This window comes from Aethalodelphis obliquidens, unplaced genomic scaffold, assembly GCF_003676395.1.
Source record: "Aethalodelphis obliquidens isolate GAN/ISIS:26980383/991018 unplaced genomic scaffold, ASM367639v1 scaffold46, whole genome shotgun sequence".
In the NCBI taxonomy this organism is placed as follows: domain Eukaryota; kingdom Metazoa; phylum Chordata; class Mammalia; order Artiodactyla; family Delphinidae; genus Aethalodelphis; species Aethalodelphis obliquidens.
The window spans coordinates 6,765,364-6,786,507 of record NW_020837990.1 but is presented as its reverse complement, the minus strand read 5'-3'; the positions used below and the strand labels follow the sequence as shown (position 1 = coordinate 6,786,507).

The 21,144-nt window shown below is 54.9% G+C and overlaps 1 protein-coding gene across 1 annotated transcript in view; it reads right to left on the bottom strand.

The window, feature by feature from the left end:
• Positions 1-21,144, bottom strand: part of DSCAML1 (DS cell adhesion molecule like 1) — a 342,988-nt gene that overhangs the window by 81,478 nt on the left and 240,366 nt on the right. The window contains exons 4-8 of the mRNA XM_027082210.1: positions 19,819-19,965; positions 13,777-14,055; positions 10,059-10,334; positions 7,493-7,789; positions 5,293-5,565 (exon numbers count right to left, since the gene is read on the bottom strand). Of these exons, the coding sequence (XP_026938011.1) occupies positions 5,293-5,565; positions 7,493-7,789; positions 10,059-10,334; positions 13,777-14,055; positions 19,819-19,965 (1,272 nt within the window). The remainder of the gene's footprint in view (positions 1-5,292; positions 5,566-7,492; positions 7,790-10,058; positions 10,335-13,776; positions 14,056-19,818; positions 19,966-21,144) is intronic.

Below are 21,144 nucleotides of genomic sequence, written 5' to 3'. Positions count from 1 at the left end.
TCCACTTCTGTGAAAGAAGAAGCTGAGGCTTGGATCACCTCCATGGCGGTGATGACAAGGGACCTCTTCAGGGTTGATAGTCCACAAGGACTCCCCTCCTGCCCATGACTCCTAGCATTTCCCCAGCACATGGCCTGAATGTAAGGGGCACGGATGCTGCATAACCAAGGGATTTATCTCTGGAAGCCCTGCTCTGGCCACAGTCATCTTTGGTGAGAGGGCAACTCAGTCAGCTGTGAGGGAAGCAGGGTCAGAGCAAGTTGCTGTGATGGCGAGAGGTCAGAGGCTGGCGTGGCTGAGAAGACACAGCGGTCGTGGCAGTCCCTGTGGTCCCTGGCCACCATAAAGCTGTTTCGGCCACTTGTTTGGGGGTGTTGCACAGAGGACGGCATGCTGACCGCCAGCCCAGCCCATAAACACTTTATGGTGTCTCTCATGATCTCTCTTTGGGACCGAACCTTTTTATTTATTGCACCATTTAGTAGAGAGTGGGCGCTGTGTGAAGCTGGAGCTTCTCTGCTTATGCAGCACGGAGATGGCGAAAGACACTGTAATCCAAGAGTGACGTGGGCAAGCTGCCTCGTCACCACCACCCTGTCTCTGCCCCCAAGCCTCAGTTTTCTCATCTGCAAAACGGAGGAGTTGGATGAAGTAATCTCTAAAGCCTGATGCTGATTTTTCAGTTGTAACAAGTCTAATATTATAGGAATATTAATAACTCACTTCAGTTTTTTTAATGCAACCCCCTCTTCTCAGGAAGGCCTTCCCTGACCACCCTATTTAAAATTGCAGGGCTTCCCTGGTGGCACAGTGGTTGAGAGTCCGTCTGCCGATGGAGGGGATGCGGGTTCGTGCCCCGGTCCGGGAAGATCCCACATGCCGGGGAGCAGCTGGGCCCATAAGCCGTGGCCGCTGAGCCTGCGCATCCGGAGCCTGTGCTCCGCAACGGGAGAGGCCACAACAGTGAGAGGCCCGCATACCGCAAAAAAAAAAAAAAAAAAATTGCAAACCACTCTTCCTGCCCCTTGGCACTCTGATTCCCACTCCCTATTTGACATGAGACATCTTTTACGGATTTCACGTTATTAACCATTTCCCTAATAGAATGTAAGCTCGCCAAGGGCAGGAATTTTTGTCTGTCTTGAGCACAGCTGTGTTCACAGAATAGCACCTGGAATATAGTGGGTGCGTAGTTAACGGCACTGAATGAATAAATAGATATTGCTTCGTCCACCTCCTCTTCATCGTGGACACCGCCATCACCGTGACCGCTGCCTGTCCAGTAAGGAGGATGCTTGCAACTGTGCTCCTGGCTCCCTCTGCCGAGGAAAAGGGCCGTTGGCAGCAGCATCCTTGGCACTCCCTCCCCCCAGTACATTTGGCAATCTGTCCCTGCGGAACCTGCTGTGCCCCCTTCCTCTGGATTCTGGTGTGTTCCTTCCAAAACTCCACCTGTGCCAATGGCAGGCCTTTGGCCAGGGGGTTGGCTCTCTCTTAAGCTCCCTGATCATAGAAACCCCCAACACATTCTCTAGGGTGGAAGGGGGCCTCCCTGAAGGCTCCAAGCACACGGCAGGGACTTGTTGAGCAGCGAGGGAGGAAAGAGTGTGGATGAGGAGGACAGGCACTAGGGAGTGGGGGTGCGTGCGTGAGTGCGTGTCTGTGTGTGTTGGCACTACCTCTGGGTCCTGGCCTTACTGAGCATGGGCAGAAAGCACCTCATGCCCTTGTTTTGGCTCCGGAGGCTCAGATGCGCGGGTGGAGATGTTCCCTCACTGAGCCAAAGCCAAGAAGCCCCACTTGCAGCCCTGCCTTCTTAGTTAATTAAACATTCGGCCCGCGTGCCCAGAGATGCTTTTATGCTACATTATTTTTCAGCTACAGAGGGCCCTAAAGACACCAAATCTAGGTTGGATCTCTGGGCCCTCCTCTTGGCATCCTGCCAGGGATCTCTCTGGGTGCCCAGAGACAAGCACTTGCCTTCCCCACGGCCTGGCTCTCCCCTGCCAGTCAGTGTCACATGCACCCGAGCCCAGGCAGCCCTCGAAGCATCCTCACCCTCTCTGCCCTTGGCCCTCCTGCCTTGCTGGGTCACAACAGGCTCACTTAGGTGACATTTTCTATGGTAGCACCTGCAGCCACCTCTTGTGGCTCAGGAATGTGGCTTCACAGGAGGATACAGACAGAGGGAACATTTGTGTATGTGCACCTGCGTGTGTGCAAGTGTGGACAGGCTAACATGTGTCTATTTGTTGCATGCACATGCATACAATGCGTACAGTGCGTCCATACGTGTGTACTCATGTACACAGGCCTCTGCACGTGTGTGAGCATGCATGTGCATGTGTGTCTGGTGTGTTCTGCTCTCCTCAGCTCAGTGTTTGAAAAATTCATCAGAAGACAAGCAGTCCCAGAAGGAATGGAGTCAACAGTGGTTTTTCCAGCTCATGGAGCAGCCTGGGTTTATGCCCTGCCCTGCCTGCGGGCTCTTGGCCTCACAGAGAGATGGGGGGTAGGACTTCCAGCAAATCTCAGCCTTCTAGTGCCCTGTCCTGCCCCCACTCGCCCTTTCCTACACTCCAGCTCTCTGCTCTCATCCTCTGGGTGGGACGCACGTCCCAGCCAGGCAGCAGGAGTGGGGTGGAGAGTGCTGCCCTTGGGCCCTGTCCCTCTCTCCCCCAGAGTCGGGGCCCCTTTCCACGCCCAGGGGCACCTCCTCCACCCTCCCCCTTGAGTAGCTCTTAGAACAGCACAACAGCTAATCAAGCAGCATGTTCATAATCAGCTCTGATGGGTTCTTCTGCAAAAGCGCATTCTAATGAAGTAGGGAGAGGGAGACTGGGGGAGAGCGGGGATGATGGGTTTAAGCTTTCGGACAGGCAGGGGCACAGGGTCCCAGAGCTCTCACACAAATGCTGCTTCTCGGTCTGGAGAGAAAACAAGTGACTATAGCCCTTCTGGGGCTGGATTTGCAGACCCTGTGGGTAGGCAAGGGACCATGTGTGCACACACGCCTGTGTACTATACACACACATATGCCCCTGCTTTTGAACTCCAAGCTTGTGCTGTGTGCCGGGAGCCACATGTGCCCAGTGCAGGGGCTCTGCCCTCTGTGATCACACACACACACACATGCACGCACACGCACGCGCGCGCGCGCACATGCCCCTTTCCCTCTCCCAGGGCTGGGAGACATGGTCGCTCAGCACAATCACAACAGGCCCAGCGAGTTGCTGAGACGGAATGCATCAGATTCAATTCATTAGGACTGATCGCTCCCTGAATGGGGTTGAATAATTGATGAGCAGAAGCAGCTTTCAGGATGTTCCGCGTACTCTGAGGCTCGCTGGAGCCTTGGTATTTATTTATTTTTTTAAGCCGACAAACCCGGCCAAATGCTCGCTGGTGCAGGCGGGTGAAGGGAGTAGAGCAAAGGTTAGATGTTTTAATATGTGATGTTTACACTGTAAACTCTTGGTCCACGGCTTGTGACAGAAATGGATATAGGCAGGTCGCCCCGAGATGCTGGGAACGGAAGGCAGGCTGGGGATGGGGCCTGGGGGCTCCTGCCAGCACAAGGCCCCTGGGCTGGGCAAAGGTTTTAGCCTGAAAGGGGGGGCCAAGATGCCCCTCAGCCTGGCTGGGGTGCAGCAGTGGCGGGGGGGTGGGGCAGAGAGGCAGATGCTGTTAGGGTCTCCTCTCTCCTCCCCAGGCTGGAGATGGGCCACAGAGACAGCCCGTCCCCCAGTTCTCAGGCTCAGAGCCAGGCTTCCCAGAAAGTCACTCCAACCCAGACTAATGTCTCAGTTTCAGCTCAAGAAACAAACACTGTCTGGCACTGTGACAGGTGGTGGACGCACAAGGGCGCATGGGACACGGCCCCAGTGTGCCGATGAGGGTGAGCCCCGGTGACAGGAGCAGAGGGCGAAGCACTGACTGCACGTTTGCTGCTACCTTCCGTTTCTCCAGCTGTTCTCCTGACATCTGCCCCGGGAGGTCCCATCTTCACCACACGCGTGAAGGGGCCCAAAACGGAGGCAGCATCTGTCTCCCCAAACCTTTCCTTCCCCCAGACTCCCCTCTTCCTGTCCACAAGGCCTCCACTCCATCTTGCTTCAGGAGTCTGGGGCCCGCTGGGGCCTTCCCCCTGTGCCAGGGCCCCTTTGCAGGCCCAGACACCCCTGCTTTCTCTTCCTTCCCATGGGCCCTAGGGCACAGGCTGGCCCCCTCTCCGGGTTCATGTGGTCCCTTGGGGATATGCGTGAGCCTGCCCTGGCTCTTCAGAAAGGGACACAAGCCCCTTACCCAGCACGGCCACCACTGACCCAGTGACTTTCCACCCCAGCTGCCTGAATTTTACTGACCTCTCCTTAGCCAGGCCTGGCAGGCGCCACCTCTCCATCCTGCCTCCTAGGTGACCAGGCCGCCCTGCCCTCACCCACCGTCCAGACAATCTCCAGCCCTGTCAGTTCCAAAGAATGTGTTTGGGAGGGAGCTTCACACCCCCGCACAGCCCCTAAACCCAGGGGACAGCTGTCGTCTAGTCACGAATTCATTTATTTGCTCATTTATATGCATTCATTTGTTTAATCCACAGACATTTACTGAACGGCCGCCATGAACCAGGCACTGTGTTAGGTGCCCCCGCACAAAACACAGACCTCACCCAGGTAAGTGTGGCGGGCCTGGGAGGGAGGAGAAGTTTAGGCACCAGGCGGTGCTCTCCAGGCCTCCAGCTGCGTCAGCAGGTGGAAGGTCCTTGCCCATCCCATAGAAGCAGCCTCGGCCGGCCAGTCTGAGCCCTGGAAGGGAGTCAGGGCACCCAGCACGTGCACCCTCCACCCAGCTTCTTGCTGCTTCCGCTCTGCGACTCCTGCCCCTCTCCTACCCGTTGGTCTCTCATGGGCCCTGCTGAGTTCTGGGTGGTTCCATGCTAACATCAGGGGAACAATATAGCCTGTCCCCTCTGACCTGGGCCTCTTGCCCAGGTGCCACTGACCCCTCATGCCCCTGGGGCCAGTGCTGCCGTGACGTGCAGCCCACAGAAGGACCTGGAATGTAGAGGTACCCGTGGCCTTCTTATGTACCCCCTGCAATCTCCCCCCTCCCAGCCCCCAGCAATCTTCCACCCTGCCCCCTTTTGTCCAAACCCCAGGCCGGAGCCCTCTCTTCCGTGGCTTTCCACTCCCTCAGGACTGCCTGCTGCTGCCTGAGTGGCTGGCTGAAGAGTGGCCCACAATCCTGGGTGACCAGGAGGGCTCCGGTTCAGGCTGGAAGTTGGGGGAGGCCTACCTTTGACGGCCACGTGGACGCTCTGGCTGATGGAGAGCTGCGGCTGGATGAGGACGCTGCACAGGTACTCCCCTTCGTCCATGCCCTTCTGCACATCGGTCAGTTTGAGGGTCCCGTTCTCGAACACCACCTGGCGGTGGTTGTCGGGCAGCAGGAGGGCATCCTTATACCACTTGATGGAGTAGTAGGGGTAGCCGATGACCCTGCAGTTGATAAGGGTGTCCCGCCCGGCGACAGCTGTGATGTTCCTCATCGCCCGGATGCTGGGGGGGCCTGGGCAGGAGTTGGGAGGGAGGGGGAGGGGAAGGGCGATGGCGAGGTTAGCCAGGGACGGCCGGGCGCTGCCCCGCGATGCTCTTCTCAGTTGCTTGGACTCGGAAACTCTTAGGGGATGGAAATTTGGCAGGGGGAGAGGGAGGCCTTTTTTATAAGACTAAAGGCAGAGAGCTCCCCTGGTGGCGCAGTGGTTGAGAGTCCGCCTGCCAATGCAGGGGACACGGGTTTGTGCCCCGGTCCGGGAAGATCCCACATGTCGCGGAGCGGCTGGGCCTGTGAGCCATGGCCGCTGAGCCTGCGCGTCCGGAGCCTGTGCTCCACAATGGGAGAGGCCACGGCAGTGAGAGGCCCGCGTACCAAAAAAAAAAAAAAAAAACCCACAAAAACAAAAACAAGACTAAAGGCAGAGGTTGGAACTGGGGGAACCCGTGGTCTCTCCCGGACTCACTGTTACTATCTTCAATTAGTTGCAAACAGACATGTTTCATTCATGCCCAGGGCGAGACTCCATTCCCCTAACGGATAGGCTAGATGAGCGAACTAAAGCCTCACCAGGAAGTTACTGGGATTTGGGAGGGTGAGTCCTCATTTATGAGGAGGTTAAGATTCAGGGGTGAAAATGGAAAAGTAGAGATTTTGTTATTTTCATTTGATTTGCTCATAATGGTCTTGTACCAAAAAGGATCGCACATACATTAACTATTTAAAGGACGATAGGAAGGTCTTCAATGGATGAGTTTCTTTCAACAGGTAAATGTGTTTTGTGGGCCCCTGAGAAGGGGCTATAAAGAGGGGCTCTGATCACACTGGCGGAGGGGAGGGAGTGTCGTCACCTGGGTCAGGTAGGCAGATGGCCACGTGGGAATTGCAAAGGGGGCTCAGAGGCCACCATGCAGGGTTAGTGCTGGAATGGGTACATGAAACTCTGGGCTTCCAGCTCCCCGCCCAGTAGGTGAGGGGCAGGACCAGGGCATCTCCCACGACCCTGCAGCTCTGTCCCCTTCCAGTTCAGAGAGGGTGGGAGGGTGGCCAAAGGGAGGCCACATTTCTCATGGGGGGTCGGACACCTGGCACAGGTGAATTTAGCATGAACCCCCCACTCCCCTTCCCCGTGCCTATGACAGCCACCAGCGCCCCTAGTCCAGCGCCCCTTCTCTCCCACTCCCCTGTGCCTCTTCTGCTCTCGTGTCAGGGCTCACTGGTTGGGTCAGATGAGGACCAATCTGACACCACAGGGCTGCAAAGAGCTTCAGAGGATCCTCTGCTCTCACCACAGCAACCTGGAGACCTGAGGCACGGGGATGGTCACCTTGAGGACTCCATCCCCCTCTCTTGAAGGTGCTTGCCTTGGGGCACCCTCACCCAGCCTGAGTCCCCTATTCTTGATGGCTGGGGTCTTGGAGGGTAGCCAGGGGAGGGTGGACTGAGAGATGCTGGTGCCCTGGCTCCTGGCTGCTTACACCTCCTGGAGTATTGTGGGAGTGGGATACAGCTTCGGTGGACACCCCTATCAAAGGGCAAGCCTGGCCCCACTTCCCCTTCCTTGTCCCTGGCCTTGCAAGGCCCCGGTGGGACTGTAGGCGCCAGTGGAGTGCTTAGTGTACCTGGGGCCGAGAGATTGATGGGGAGGAACGGGGTGGGGGACAGGATTGTGGGAGGGGTGAAGGGGTATGGGGAATGGGAATGCAAAGGGGGAGAACGGTACCAGACACACACACACACACACACACACACACACACACACACACGAATGGATGATGGGACTTGTGGAGGGCAGGGAAACGGGGAGAGAGAGGAGAGAGACCTCTACTAAAATCAAAATGACGATTAATAATAAGTACTAATCACCACAAGAAGAATGGTAAGCACAGAGATGGCAAAGGAACTCAAAAGCCTATTCTGATATTTAAATGTAGACAGGCACCTCTTACGTTTATTCGCGCCTGATATTCAGCACTGCCCACCGAGTTCCGCGCCGTGCACCGGTACACGCCCCCGTCGCGGATCTGGGGCCCCGTGACATTCATGTGGCTGATGGTGGTGCCGTCGGACATGGTGTACTGGCTGGTGCGGTGGCTTCCGTCCCGCATGATGGGCTCGTCGTCCAGGGCCCAGGTGACGGTAGGGGGCGGGGCGCCCTTGGCTGCGCACATCAGCGAGAACTGCTCCCCGGGGTTGACCACCTTCTCGCTGAAGGACGAGACGATGCGGGGCGTGCCGTCTGCAGGGAGCGAGGAGCCCCCTTAACGGTCACCGAGTCACAGAGAGACCATCCCCCCAGGCCACCCCACCTCGTCATGGGGAGGAGGCAACGCAGAGGACATAACAATGGTAAAGCCCTTCCGCGTACTTCCAAGATTCATGTACCATCCGCAAAACCCTGTTTAGTGCACGTGAATGAAGACTCCTGGATTTGAATCCTCCCTCAACTACCTGTTAGTTCTGTGTCTTTGGGCAAGTTACTTAACCTCTCTGAGTCTTTCCATCTCCCCTCTCTGGAGGGTGGAGATAATGGGGATAATGATTATATCCTCCTGGATATATATCCTCCTGGTACTGATGATGTGAGGAGTAAATGAATTAATGCATTAAAGATGCTTACACAGCACTTTGCAAGTGCTTAATAAATGTTAGCTCCTCTCAACTTTTCCTTTTCTGCCTCTTTCTCCTCCCTTTTTAAATAAAGCCATAGCGGCTCAGAGGTTAGCTATGTGTGGAACCAGGACCTGAACGGTCCAATTCCAGCTCTGATTCGAGTGGGAGGGGTGCTGATGCTGTAACTCTGTTAGCAAAAGCCTGAAGCTTGAGTCTTAACATGTAAGCTGCCCGGGGCCAGTGGTGGTGGTGGGGTCTGTTTTGGGGCTTAAGTCTTGGTTAATGGAATAACCTTGGACCGCATAAGTAACCCCCCGGGGCCCCACTTCCTCCATGGATCATGGGGGATGTAATCATTAACCCTGGCCATCCTTCCACACAGGATTGCTGTAAAGGATTAAAATAGGTGCTAAATCCTTGAAAAAGTCAAACACCAAAACAAACATACAAAAAAAAAGCAAGGCAAATGTAACATGGCACTCTACATCCCACCCACATGTCACACCAAAACGCTGACGTTAACTCAGGCTGCCAGCCCCTGGCCCCATTTCTGAGGGAGACCCTTATCTCCAACCTGGGGAGAGCCTGGTGCCTGGTGCAGCCTGGTCCTGCCTGGCGTGGCCACTGCCTCTGGCCTCTCCTCTGCCTCTCTCCCCAGCCCTCCCTCTCTGGCTGCCCCTCCCTTCCAGCTCATTGCCCCTCTCACCAGCCTCATTCTCCACATCCCAGCTCTGAACTGGTGGGCACCAGCTGCCCTGTGAGATCCACCAACGGCACAGGGGTACCCTCAGAGAGCAAATGCACTGGGTGGGAGTAGTCTGCTCCTGGGTGGGGAGCAGTTCAGACAGGAGGTCCCCTGAGACGAAAGGCACCCCTTTCACACTAGGCTGTGCCCAGCTGATGTGTTTCCTCATTGGGAAGAGAGACCAGGGATGGGGCAGGACAAGAGGAGGCAGGGGCTGAGGTAGGCAGTTTGCTGGGCACTGGGTGAAGGATGAGGGCTTAGTTTCGATGGATGCCCAGCTCTCATGCCCCACTTGCCAAGGAATGAGGACCCCTGGGCTGTAACAGTGAGACAGATACCCGTGGGGTTTGCCTAGGTTTGGTGTTTTCGTTATCACGGTGAAAAGTCCTTGGAAGGAACAGGATTATGGGAGCAACAAAGGAGCTGGGGAACCACTAAATTTGTTGGTAAGGATAGGGCCTCTGCTAGCCCCCCCTGCAACTTTGTGCAAATAAGAAAAAGGTGCCTCCTCTGCGTGGTCACAGCCCAGTGTGGGTGCGTGGCTTGGTAAGTGGAGTGCAAGCTGCATTTCAATCCTCACCCTCTTAGTTGAGCACCTCGTGTAGTGAATGACCCGAACAACCATACACAGAGGTGCTGGGTGCGGAACCTTGGGGGGGTAGTAGCTTTAAAAGGAGAGAGAAGCAGGTAGAAAGCCAGGTCCATGGTAAGAAACAGGGCCTGCTGTGAAGAGACCTCAGGCAGGGAGAGGATTCAAAAATCCAGAGGTTCCCAGCCCCCTTCCAGAGCCTCTGGGAGACCGAGAGTCTTTGAGACCCTACTGAAGGCCCTTCTAATAGTGAAGTTCTAGTAATTTTGAAGGGCAGAGTCAACAGAGTACGGCGGTTAAGAGCACTGAGTTCAAACCCCAGCCCTCTTCCTTAGCAGGGCCGTATGACCTTGGGCAAGTCACCGAAGCCTCGGTTTCCTCAGCTGTCAAATGGTTATTATAAAATAAAAAAAAAAGTATCTGCACACAGGGCCCTTGGGAGGATTAAGTAAGACAGTGCATCTGCCGGGAGTGCTGTGAGTGCTGAACGAATGCCTCCTGCCTCTGGCCGCGCTGTAGGAGCCCTGAACCCGCCCGTCTGCTCCGGCGGCCCCAGCTCACCCTCGAGCACAATGATGGCGAAGTCCTGGGCGGTCTGGGCTTTGCGGGTGGCGAAGCACTGGTAGGCCCCGGAGTGGCTCTTCTGGGCCGAGGTGATGAGCAGGGTCTCGTTGCTGAGCCCGCGGATGGAGATGGCCTCGTTGGGCAGCAGCAGCTCGGTGTTGCGGTACCAGCGAATGGTGAACTCCGGGGAGCCCGTGAGGGCGCAGGAGAGGATGACCGTGCTGCCAATGCCGGTCTTCAGCTTCTTTGGTGTCAGGGTCACATGAAGAGGGTCTGTGCCGGACCAGGCAGGGGAGAGGCGAGGGAAAACAGGGAGGAAAAGGAAAGAAGAAGGACTCACTGTGAGTGGAGTGTGGCCAGGAGTGGGCTGTGGTCACAAAAGTCCCCCGGAGTCAGGAGGCCCTGATTCTGTCTCCAGGACTCCTTGTAGCAGGGGGACCAGGACGAGCGGATTCCTTTCTCTGGGGCTCAGTTTACTCATCTGTTAAATGGCAGGGTCAGGCCAGGAGATGTCTTTACGTCTGTTGTTCTGATGGCCTGTGCTTTCCTGACGTGGGCCCTTTGGCTGGGCGGGGCTGGGAAGCTCCCTTTGGCTCAGGAGGACGACGGGACCTCGTCTGGTTCACTGTCCTCGCTGTCACCCACCCTAGAAACCAGGGAGGCACCCACGGCCGAGCCACCTGTCTCCTGTACTTATACAGATAACCACTTGCTACCTTCTGACTTCCTTTATATGCATCAGTTAATCCCCTGCCCTTTATCCTCACCACCCCTGTCCTGCTGCAGGCCTGCAGCTCCTGGCCTGGACCCATGCAGTACTCTCTTCTCCCTGCCCCCCTTTTCCCTGTGTCCCGCCATCGGTTCTCCATGCTGCAGCCAGCCACCGCCCTGTTCAGAACTTCCACGGCGCCCAAAAACTCAGCGTGGCATTCAAGGCCATCAAGGCCCTTGGGGACCAGGCACCCTTCTCAGCAATGCAGCGTCTAGACCAGCAGCCTGCCTGTGCTTCCTGCACACCCAGAGTCTCACCTAGAGCACCCTTTGCCCCCTCTACCTACTTCCTACTCATCCTTCACATTGAACTCAGGTGTCATCTCTTCCAGGAAGCCTTCCTGGACAGCACTCCCCTCCCAGGCTGGGTTAAAGATCTCTCTTCTGGGGCTCCCTGTGTGTAACTAACACAAGACTAAGGTCATGGTCTTCTAATCACCTCTTTGTCTTTCTATCTCTCCCTCTGGACTCTGAGCCACTTGAAAGCAGGGCGGTGTCCCTCATCTTTATATCACTACTGCTGTCTGAGTCATGTTGATCGCTTCACTGGCTGGCTGGCTGGTTACCACCCCCAAGCTGGCCTCTCTCCCTTCATCTCCATGGGCTTGGGGTTCTGTACAGGAGCCTTGGAACCCCAGCGAGGGAGCTTGCAGGAGATGGGGGCACGGCAGGCCCGTCTGGGGGGGCACAGTCAAAGCACACACGAGTCTGCTCACACTGTGCTCTCCCTACTCACTGCCAGAGCCTCTGCCTGCTGTCCAGGAAATGTCAGTGCAACATGACGCAGGTGGCATCCTGCTTGTCCCAGTCACCAGCCAGGGCTCTCAGGGCCCTGCCAGCCAGCCAGCCGCTCTCTCCTCACTGCCCCTGCACGGGCTAGGATGCGTGGGAGGCTTGGGGACAGAATGATGTGGAGTATGGAAAGCATTGCTTTCTTCTCCATGAACCTGGCAGAGAGGAGCTATCACAAGGATGGAAGAGAGAGAAAAGCCAAGTCACTTCCCTTTGAAACTGGTTGTCCAGCCAAGCCCAGTGTGGCAGAGGGTGGGGAGCTGTCTCAGAGGAGAATGAGGTGTACCCTTCCACTCGGGGGCAGGGGCAGGCGGTGCGTGCACACAGCTGTAGGCAGTTACTTACTGTGTGTCTGTGAGCGTGCTCTAGGATGACAGTGTGTTACGTGGAGGAATGTGTGTATCTGTGAGTGTATATGAGCACCATATATGTGTGCACGTGTGTATGGGGAGGTGGGCATGTGAACTTTCAACACATCTGCCTGTGTGTGTGTGTCTGTGTGTGTGTGTGTGTGTGTGTGTGTAAGTACCTGCCTGCCTGTCTGTCCTGAGGCAGGAGCTCTGAACACCAAATTACTCAGAGTTAGGTTTGCTACTTTTCCAAGGATTTGGGGGTACGTGGCCCTCCTGACCTGTTCCCTGAGACAGTGTGTGTGTATGAATGTGAGTTTGGGTGTGTGTGTGTGTGTATAGCAGGAGGGGTTGAAGGTAATTCTAGACCAAACAATTTTGGACAGTGCTTAGGTCAAGAGGGTCCTAATCCTGGTCCTTCTACCTGCCTCCTCTGCGGTCCAGGGTTTGTCTATATAAGAGGACCGCCCCTTCCCCCCAAGCCTTCAGCGTCGTAACCTAAGCATTTATATTATGAACTGTTGCTCCCAGAGCATTTCTTGGGGCTGTTCCTGCTCTTCCAGCTTCACAGTGGATTCGCAGAGGAGGGGTCTCTTCCCCACACTGCAGATAAATGTGCTCCAACTGCCAAGACCCCCTTGACTACGGGGAGGACACTGGACCCATATCTGGGCTGAGGGCGACAGGACAGCAGAAGGCCAGGAGGGGGTGGGCTCTGTGTGGTTCTCTGGTCCACCTGAGGGTCCGCAGACATGCAGCTCTGTGCTCATGAGATAGGTGGTGAGCTGGGCGGAGAGCATCTTTGGTCAATCTTAACGGCAGAGCGCCCCTTTCTGCAGGGTGGGGATGGGATCCCCTCTGGATGGCCTCTTTCTGCTGCCCAGGCCAAATCCCTCACAATGCCCTCGGGTGCAAAGTTCAAGGACTCAGGCTACTGCTGCCCCACAGGGGTGAGATCCCACAATCCTGGGTCTCCAGATCTCTAAATGTCAGCCCCGCTGCTGCCAACACCTTCCCTGCAGCCCCGAGAGCAGGGAACTCGAGGGAGGGATGGCGGGCCGGGGGGCAGAGGATGCCCCTGGGTCTCATAAGTCCCCCTCCAGGGTTCTTTCCCTAGCTTCAGCCCCTCTGCCTCGACCTCTCTGCCCTTCCGGCAGCTCAGCAGCAGCAGGGGTCTGCGAAGACCTCCTGCTCTCCACACGTGCTCCCTGGACCCTGGGGCTCTGGGATGGGGAGGAACAGGAAGGACCAGAGTTAATGCCCAACTGGCAGGTCCTGGAAAGGCTGCCTTGGGTGTTTACCTCCAGCGTCTGCGCTGATCAGTCGGTACTTCTATTAATTATCACTAAATATTCTGAATGTCGCCTCTGGTGGGTTCATATGTCCTCTGATGGATTCACATCAGCATTGTTTCCTTTAGTATAGACTCTGCCTCCTCCCAAGAGCTGAGAAGCCCTGTGGGCTTATCACATCACCGTCATTGTCGCTTTTGACCCTCGTGACCTCTGGGAGGTCGGAGGGCCAGGGTTATTATCCCCTTTGACAGAAAAGGGCACAGAGATGATGCCCAGGGTTATATGATTTTCCCCAAGTCAGTTACGATCTGGTGATATCAGAACCAAAAGGCAGGTCTTCTGATTTCAAACCCAGTGCTTTCCCCAGGACACCAACCTGCCTTCCCCAACCAGGGAATCATCCCCTGGGGCCGGCCAGAGGCAGGGGCGGCTGCCCCCACGCCCCTCCCCACCACACACGGTGCTCTCAAAGGTTACTGAAGCTGGAAGAGGGGCTTCCCCGCTCACCGATGACTGTGAGGGTGCCTGTGGCCTCTGCCGAGCCGAAGGTGTTGGTGACCTCACAAATGTAGGTGCCGCTGTCCTCGGTCCGCAGGTCACTGATGGTCAGCCCCGTGATGTGCTTGGTCCAGCGGCTATCAGCTGGAAGGGGTCGGCCATCCTTGAGCCAGCGGATGGCAGGGATGGGGTAGCCGGAGGCGGTGCAGGGCAGCTCCATGTTGAGGCCGGCCCACACTTCCTGGGAGTGGAAGCCGTCCAGGATGGTGGGGATCGACTCGGCCGGGTCTGGAAGGCAGAGAACACGAGAGGTCCTGGCCAGCCCTGGGTGGGAGCAGGAAGGCAGGCCCCCAGAACTTGCTGCCCACCGGTGCCCGGAGTGAATGATACCCAGTGTGGGAGGCTCACTGTGTCTCCTTGTGCCCCAGACTCTGGCCCAAATGCTCCTACTCGGGCCAGACGGAGGCCCTGAGAAGCACGGCTGGGAGCAGGGTCTGGGGGAGGAGAGGATATGGTGGGCAGACTAGGCTAGAATGACAGACAGACAGACAGACAGAGGGAAAAAGGGAAACAGCAAGAGACACAGGGAGGGAGGGACTTTCACACAAACAGTCCCTGTGACATGAGGATCCTGACATCTTGGGTTTGTAATTCTGGTCAGTCTCAGTCTGGGCCCGTCAAGGATGGGCCTCCCTGTCCCCTCCTGTCTCCTCCCACCTGCAATCTGGGCAGGCTCAGAGGGGGCAGTGCCTTTCCACCAGGGCCCAGAAGGGTTCGGAAGTTAAGCCTTCCACAAAGCACACTGGCTACCCCAACGATGCTTCTGTTTTTTGCATTCCCAAACCTAGAGAAAGCAGCGACTGTGGACCTGCGCCCTACATTGCAGGAGGCCTAGGCCCTCACTGGTGGGATTCTGTGTGTGATGCCCGTGTTATGTGAGCGGCGTGCTGGCTGCTACCTCAGTCTAGTTCTCACCCTAAAAGGCCTCTCTGGGTTTTCTGCCCACCGGGGACCTTCCCCTGATGTAAAACTCCCATAGGCTCCCTCTACCTACATATTACAATCCACACTTCTTATCCTGAATTAGGCCTTCTGGGATCTGTGATCTCGCGCCAACCAGGTCCCTGGCTTGGCCTGCCTCCCGCCCCCCGACCCCTTTCTGATCTCACCAGTTCCCCGCTCAGGGCATGCTGTCCGCCAGCCCACTCTGCTTGGCCAACTCCTACTAATCTTTCAAAACCAGCTTCAACGTCACCTCCTCTGGACGCCTCCCTCAGGCCACTTTCACTGGATTCCCATAGTTTTCCTTTGCTTTCATTTTATTTTCAAGCAGCCTTTTCTTTTAAAGAAAAAGAATGAAAAGTGCAAATATGCACATGACAAAACTTCAGAAAGTAGAGGAGAGCACACAGTGCAAAGGGAGTCCCCCTCACCCCTGCACCCAGCCACCCCGCTTCCCTCCCAGGGGCGACCACTGTCGCCACGCCCCCCCAGGCCCTTGCCAACAGCACTTAGCACCAGGCCATGTATCTGGCTCCCCTGGAAGGCCGAGAGCTCCTCGAGGCAGCGCTGATCCCCTACGGCATCTCCATGTGCCTGGCACAGAGCAGGGCTACTGAACCATAAACGTCTGAGGGAGGGTGAACGGGGGCACGTGGGCATGGGGCGGGCCGGTGGTCTGCCTTTTCCACATGGCAGAACTTTACAGGCTCATGGAATAGTAGAGCTGGCTTAGGGACTCAGAAGGCACACACAGATGAGGGCCTGGAGACCAGAGAGGTGCAGTGACCTGCTCAGATCACACTGCAGAGCCAAGATCCGAAACCAGGTCTCTGCCACCCTTGTTCAGTAGATGGGGTCTAACCCCGGATTCTGCTCCAGAGTGAACCGTGAGAGCGCTGGTGCCCCTCTCGGCCCCTTCTTGACTAAATGGGAAATTTCCTCTGTCCTCAGTTCACCCGCCCCCCCCCCCCCCCCCCCCCGCCCCCTTTGGAGACAGGCTGAGCTAGGAATGCTCCTCCCCGGGAAAGAACTTTCCAGAAGATTCTCTGCTCCTTCCCTATTGTCCATGGCTTCTCACAGGGAGCCTGAGACTGGGAATCAGGAGACCCAGGCACCAGTCAGCCTGGGTCACTGATAAGCTGTGTGACCTTGGGTGAGTCTTATGATCTCCCAGAGAATGAGTTTCCTCGTCTGCACGTGGAGGTGATACCACGGCTTCCAGATCTCCTAAGGCTGTTGTGGGCAACAGAGCAAAGTGTGTGTCAAAGAGCTCGAGTGACACTAACCCACCACGCAGACATGCCCGGCGATTACTATTCTGCCCCCGCCCGCCCTCCCTCCCTGCCAGCTTCTGCGGCCTCTTCCCCATCCTGTGGGAACGGTTGGGCTAAACAAACCCGGTGCCAGGGAAGAATTACTCAATGTGACACTTAATTGATGCAAAATACACAAATTCCGTGGCGCACCGCAGAATTTACAAGCGGAGGGGCCCATGGGGCGGTGGAGGAAGGGGCTGGGGGTGGGGATGGAATTAATCGCCGAGTCTCAGGCGTGAAATTAAATTCTGAGGGAAAGAAACCTCTTTCATTACTCTGGAGCAGAAGTAAAATGCTGTGGCGTGTATGGTGGCAGCCTGGGGGGATCGGGGGCTGCTAGGGCCAGTGCAGGGCTGGGAGACAGATGGCCTGGTCCTGAGAAATCTCTGGGGGTACGCTGGGGCTGGGCTGGCGGGGGGTAGGGGGTCAGTGTGCCCCGGGGTCGGGGTCGGGGGCTGCTGGGACCTCTCCCAGCTGGCTGAACAGTTCTGCCCTGGAATATGACTTCTGCACCTGGCTCGGCACCCCGTGAGCTGGGGAACCCTGGTCCAGTCTCTCAGCCTCTCTGGTCCCTGGTGCCCTCCTTTATAAATGCAAATGATGGTGCCTCTTCCACAGAGCTAATGCCCATGACAGCACTTGGTAAACTCCAAAAAGCACCTCGATGTGACGAAGGGTTATTAGGTTGTATTTTTAGGGGGCTCAGTCTTTCCTCACGACTGCCTCCTCTTCAGAGAATTAACAGAAAAATGAAAAGTCCTTCCCCGCCCCTGCCCCCGCCCCCTGAGATGTAGTAGGAATAATAATCCAGAGACAATAGAACAACAATAACAACGACCACAACAAACAGAGCAGCTACTCTCTGCTGAGCCCTTCCTGTGTGTTCGGCCCCAGGCTAAGCTTTCTAAGCGAGGCACCCTATTTAATTCTCACAACAACCCCAAGGAGAACATGTCACTCCCATTTTACAGATGGGGAAGCTGAGGTTTGGAGACATTATTGATTTGATGCCAGGTTGTACAGCTAGTGAGTGCTGAAGCTAAGACTGAAACCTTGGTCTGATTCCTGAGTCCTTTTTCCAATACGTCTCACTCTCTCCTTCCCCGGTCCCTCCCTATTACTTAATCAAACACCTGGTGAGAACTGAGAAAACCACAGGTGTGGTTGCTGCCCTCATCCAGTGACCATCGATAAGGCACTGCGGAGGGGATCATTCTGCCCCTTCCTCTTGCCTTTGTACCTGGTGAGGAGGAGGGGCAGCCATCCCTTGGGGTGTGCCGGGCTCAGACACCCTCAGCCACCAGGTGCCTTGGCAGGACCCAGCTCTGCCAGGACACGCAGCTGCATCTCCCATCCCTGATTCCAGGGGCTGGCCCGGAGCTTCTGGCCAGGGAGGGATGACACCCTTCCCGACCACCAGCCCCAGGAGCTCACAGGGTTCTGGCCACTAAGGAGTGAAACATCTCAGTTGAAAGCTGCCTTGGGACTGACCCCTGCCCTCAACTCTGGGAATGGATCTGAAATGTGAGGCTCTGGGCGGAGGCCTGAGCCCTCCTGACACGAATCTCCTTCTGCACTGCCTCACTTGGGTATCAGTTGCATTTTTGCCGAGACAAGCTGCTCGTAGATTGCCTTGTCACATCACATCACATCAGGGCCCGCGTCACTCCTGGGGCCCCTTCCCCTCCGCTCCTAATGTCTTCCACCCTGTCGCAGTCATCTTGTCTATCCTTGTCTCTCTGTTAGGTTTCTGTTTTTCTCTGCCCTATGTTTTTCTCTCTCTGTGCCCATGCCTCTCCCCTTTTGTCGTCTGGCTGCCTCCCTGTCTTTGCTTCTCCGTTTCTCTATTTGGGCTTCATCTCCTAGTCTCTGGTAGCATCTCCCATTCTCCGCATCCCCACCCGCCATCCCCAGCTGGTGGGCAATGAGAGCAGAAGGAGAAGGGTTGGCATATCCTCCGGTTTAAAGGGTGCCTTTTTTGAGGGACAAGAGTGGAAGTAAGATTAGTAGGATGAAGGGGCTAAATATTCGTGCAGGGGAAAGGAGCAGGCCTGCAGGAGGGAGTATTTCTGTGCCTTTCCCACAGCGTATGAAAGACATGCAAATGAGATGCAAAACACTACACAAACAAGTCCGTATAATCTGGAAGGTAACCACTGACACGTTTGGGAATTGGGCTGCAGATGGCAAGGTCTAGCCACAAAGATGGGGCCACCCAGCACAGCCCCATCTCCTCCCCACGTGACAGTGCGGTTTCCCTTGGCACTGATTAATTCCACAAACATTTACCTAGCACCTACTATGTGCCAGGCACAGGGCCAGGCTCTGGAGACACAAGGGGGAATCAGAGAGCCCGATCCTCGCTCTCCTGGCTTCCGCTTTTGCGCTCTTGCCCCCAAATGCACCAGGCAAATAAGAGGGGGTCCTGGATAGAGTCACCTGCTGGTCAGGGTAGTCCTCGCCAAAGCACAGAATGTCAGAGGTAGACAGAATCTGAGCTGTCACCTAATCTAGCTCCTTTTTCAGAGATCCAGAGACATTGCATGATTTGGTGGGGGCTAGTCCCCAAACCCAGGTGTTCTGACTATCAGTTCATCTCCCTTCCAAAAGCCCCTCTGATCCCACCTCCACAAGAGCAGAGATTTTCAAGTTGCAGGTCACAAACTGTTAGGAAGTTATGAAATCCATTTGGTGAGTTGCGTCCAGCATTTAGATAGATTGAAGTGGGATAGAATAGAATAGAAAATATCAGAGTGCATCGCGACGCACGTGGTAGGAAATACCAGCGTGCGTTGCATAGGTCATGATGTCTGTGGATCACTGTCCGCAGTTTGAAAAGTGCTATTCCGGAAAGCCTTCCTTGAAGAGCGCCAAGTGCCCTTCTTTCTTCTGTGATGGGGCGCGTGTGTGGTGTTTGATTAGCCACTTCCGTGAGGGTGTGCAGCTGGAGGAGGCTGGGGTCGGGGGCTCAGTGTGAATTCTGGCTGTGCCTCCCAATGGTTAAACAGTGGGGTTAGTTGCTTGGCTTCCCTAAGTTCTGGTTTGCTCACCTGTAGAAATAAGGAGAGCAGTGCACACCTCACCAGGCTAGTATAGTGCCTAAGATACAGCACATAAGTGAAATTTCTGGCACACAGAGGGATTCAGTAAATATTAGCTTTCATCCTTCCATAAGGAGCTACAATCACTCCAGAATAAAAATCCTTATTTAATTTAGAGATTTATTTTTTTTAACCTTTTGTTTGCCTACTTTCAAATGTTGTGAGGTGGGCTATAACAAAAGACATACATGTATTCAAAAATAGATAGAATAGAATCCTAAACAATTCTTAGGGACACAAGGAAATACAAAATCCAATCCCATCGAATCATTACTATGTTTGCATAGCAGATTGTATCTATGAACTTCCTGGCAGCAAAGGCAAAAAAGGAACGACAGGATAGGTTCCATATCCCTCATTATTTGATAAATGGTAAAATAACAATTCTTCAGGAGAGTTAAGCTTTCTCAGGTATAGACTTCTGAAAAGAATTTAACTGTACGGTCCTTATGTGAAGGATACCCAAAACCAAACTGGACAAGGTCTCCCCCAGTGGTTTCTGCACCTGTGTTCTTTAATCTCCTTCTCTGAATCCCCTGAACACACAGCAGGCTCCCTGATCAGTGGTGCCGACCTGCCCACCCAGTCCCGGGGCTGGGCTGGTGCCCTTCCTCCCCAGCCTTCTCGCCTACCTGTCACGGAGAGGCGGGCCCCGTTGCTCTGCCGGGTCTCCCCGCTATACTTGTGCTTGGTGATGCAGCGGTAGGTGGAGAGGGCGTCCTCCTTCTGCACGTCAGAGATGTACAGCCCGCCGTGGTAAGTAATAAAAAACCTGTTTTCTGGAGACATAATCAGGACACAGTCGATTACTCCTCTGGCTGGGCACACTACCAGAAGCAACTTGGGCCTGCAGGTGGCCTTCTCCTAGGCCAGGACTGCTGCCCAGGGGAGGGGAGGTGATGGGGAAAACAAGGGGGTGAAGCTGATGTAGTGCTGAAGGCAGGAGAGCACCTCTAACCAATGAGGATTTTCCATGTGCAAATCAATAGAAATTACAATGATTATTCCTTTAAATGTAGATACTTCAGCTTTTTACAGGAAGATGTTGGGCTTTGGAGTCAGACTAAGATCTGGGTTCCAATCTGACTCTTTTACTTATTAGCTGTGTGACCTTGGGAAAGTTACTTAACCTCTCTGAGCCTTATCTGTGCAACAGGGTGCAAATAATCCTTCATAGAGTATTATTATTATTAGAGTATTATTATTATTAAAAAATAATAAAGTGTCTGGCACACAGTGTGTGCTCTCTTAGTGAATATCAGTCCTCATCTTTCCCATCTCTTTGCAAGAGTTTGCAAAGCTTTAATGTTCATTGCTTGCTTGTTCTTACAATTGTTTGAGGTGTCATCTCCATTTTAAAATCACACAGCCAGTAAGTGGATCAGAACTCAGGCCTTCCGGCTCCCAGCTCTCCCTTTGCACTGAGCCTAAACACAAGCCTAACTCCCTTTCTCTCAGTTTTCATCATTTATTCACCCAAGAAACAATTATTGAGGATAAGCTATACTAGGAGTGGGGGCGTGGAGACACAGATTTACGATACTAATTCATCATACAGTTTTTGATACCATTTTGTTCAAGGCAAAGGTGCCAGCACTGCGCCCTCCACGGTCTCACTGCCGTGGCAGCGCGAAGCAGAAAGGACAGAGTAGTTTCACCCATTTAGCTGATTACGAGACAAGACTACACTTCGAGGTAGAGTGGATTTTCTTGTCCAAGGTCCTAAGGCAAACCCTGAACTTGAGCTAGTCAGGGCTGATTTTAAAAGGGGGAGAATGTGGACTTGAGGGTTGGGGAGGGGCTTGCATCTGGCTTTGGGACTCTCTAAGCTCATGGTCTCCCACCCAAGACCCAGCTAGACTGAGATCGAGAAGCTAACCTAGGGTCCCTCTGCCTGCTCTCTAGGGGCACAGCTGCTTCCCCAGGAAGGCATAGCAGACCTCAGGCTGCCATTTTCA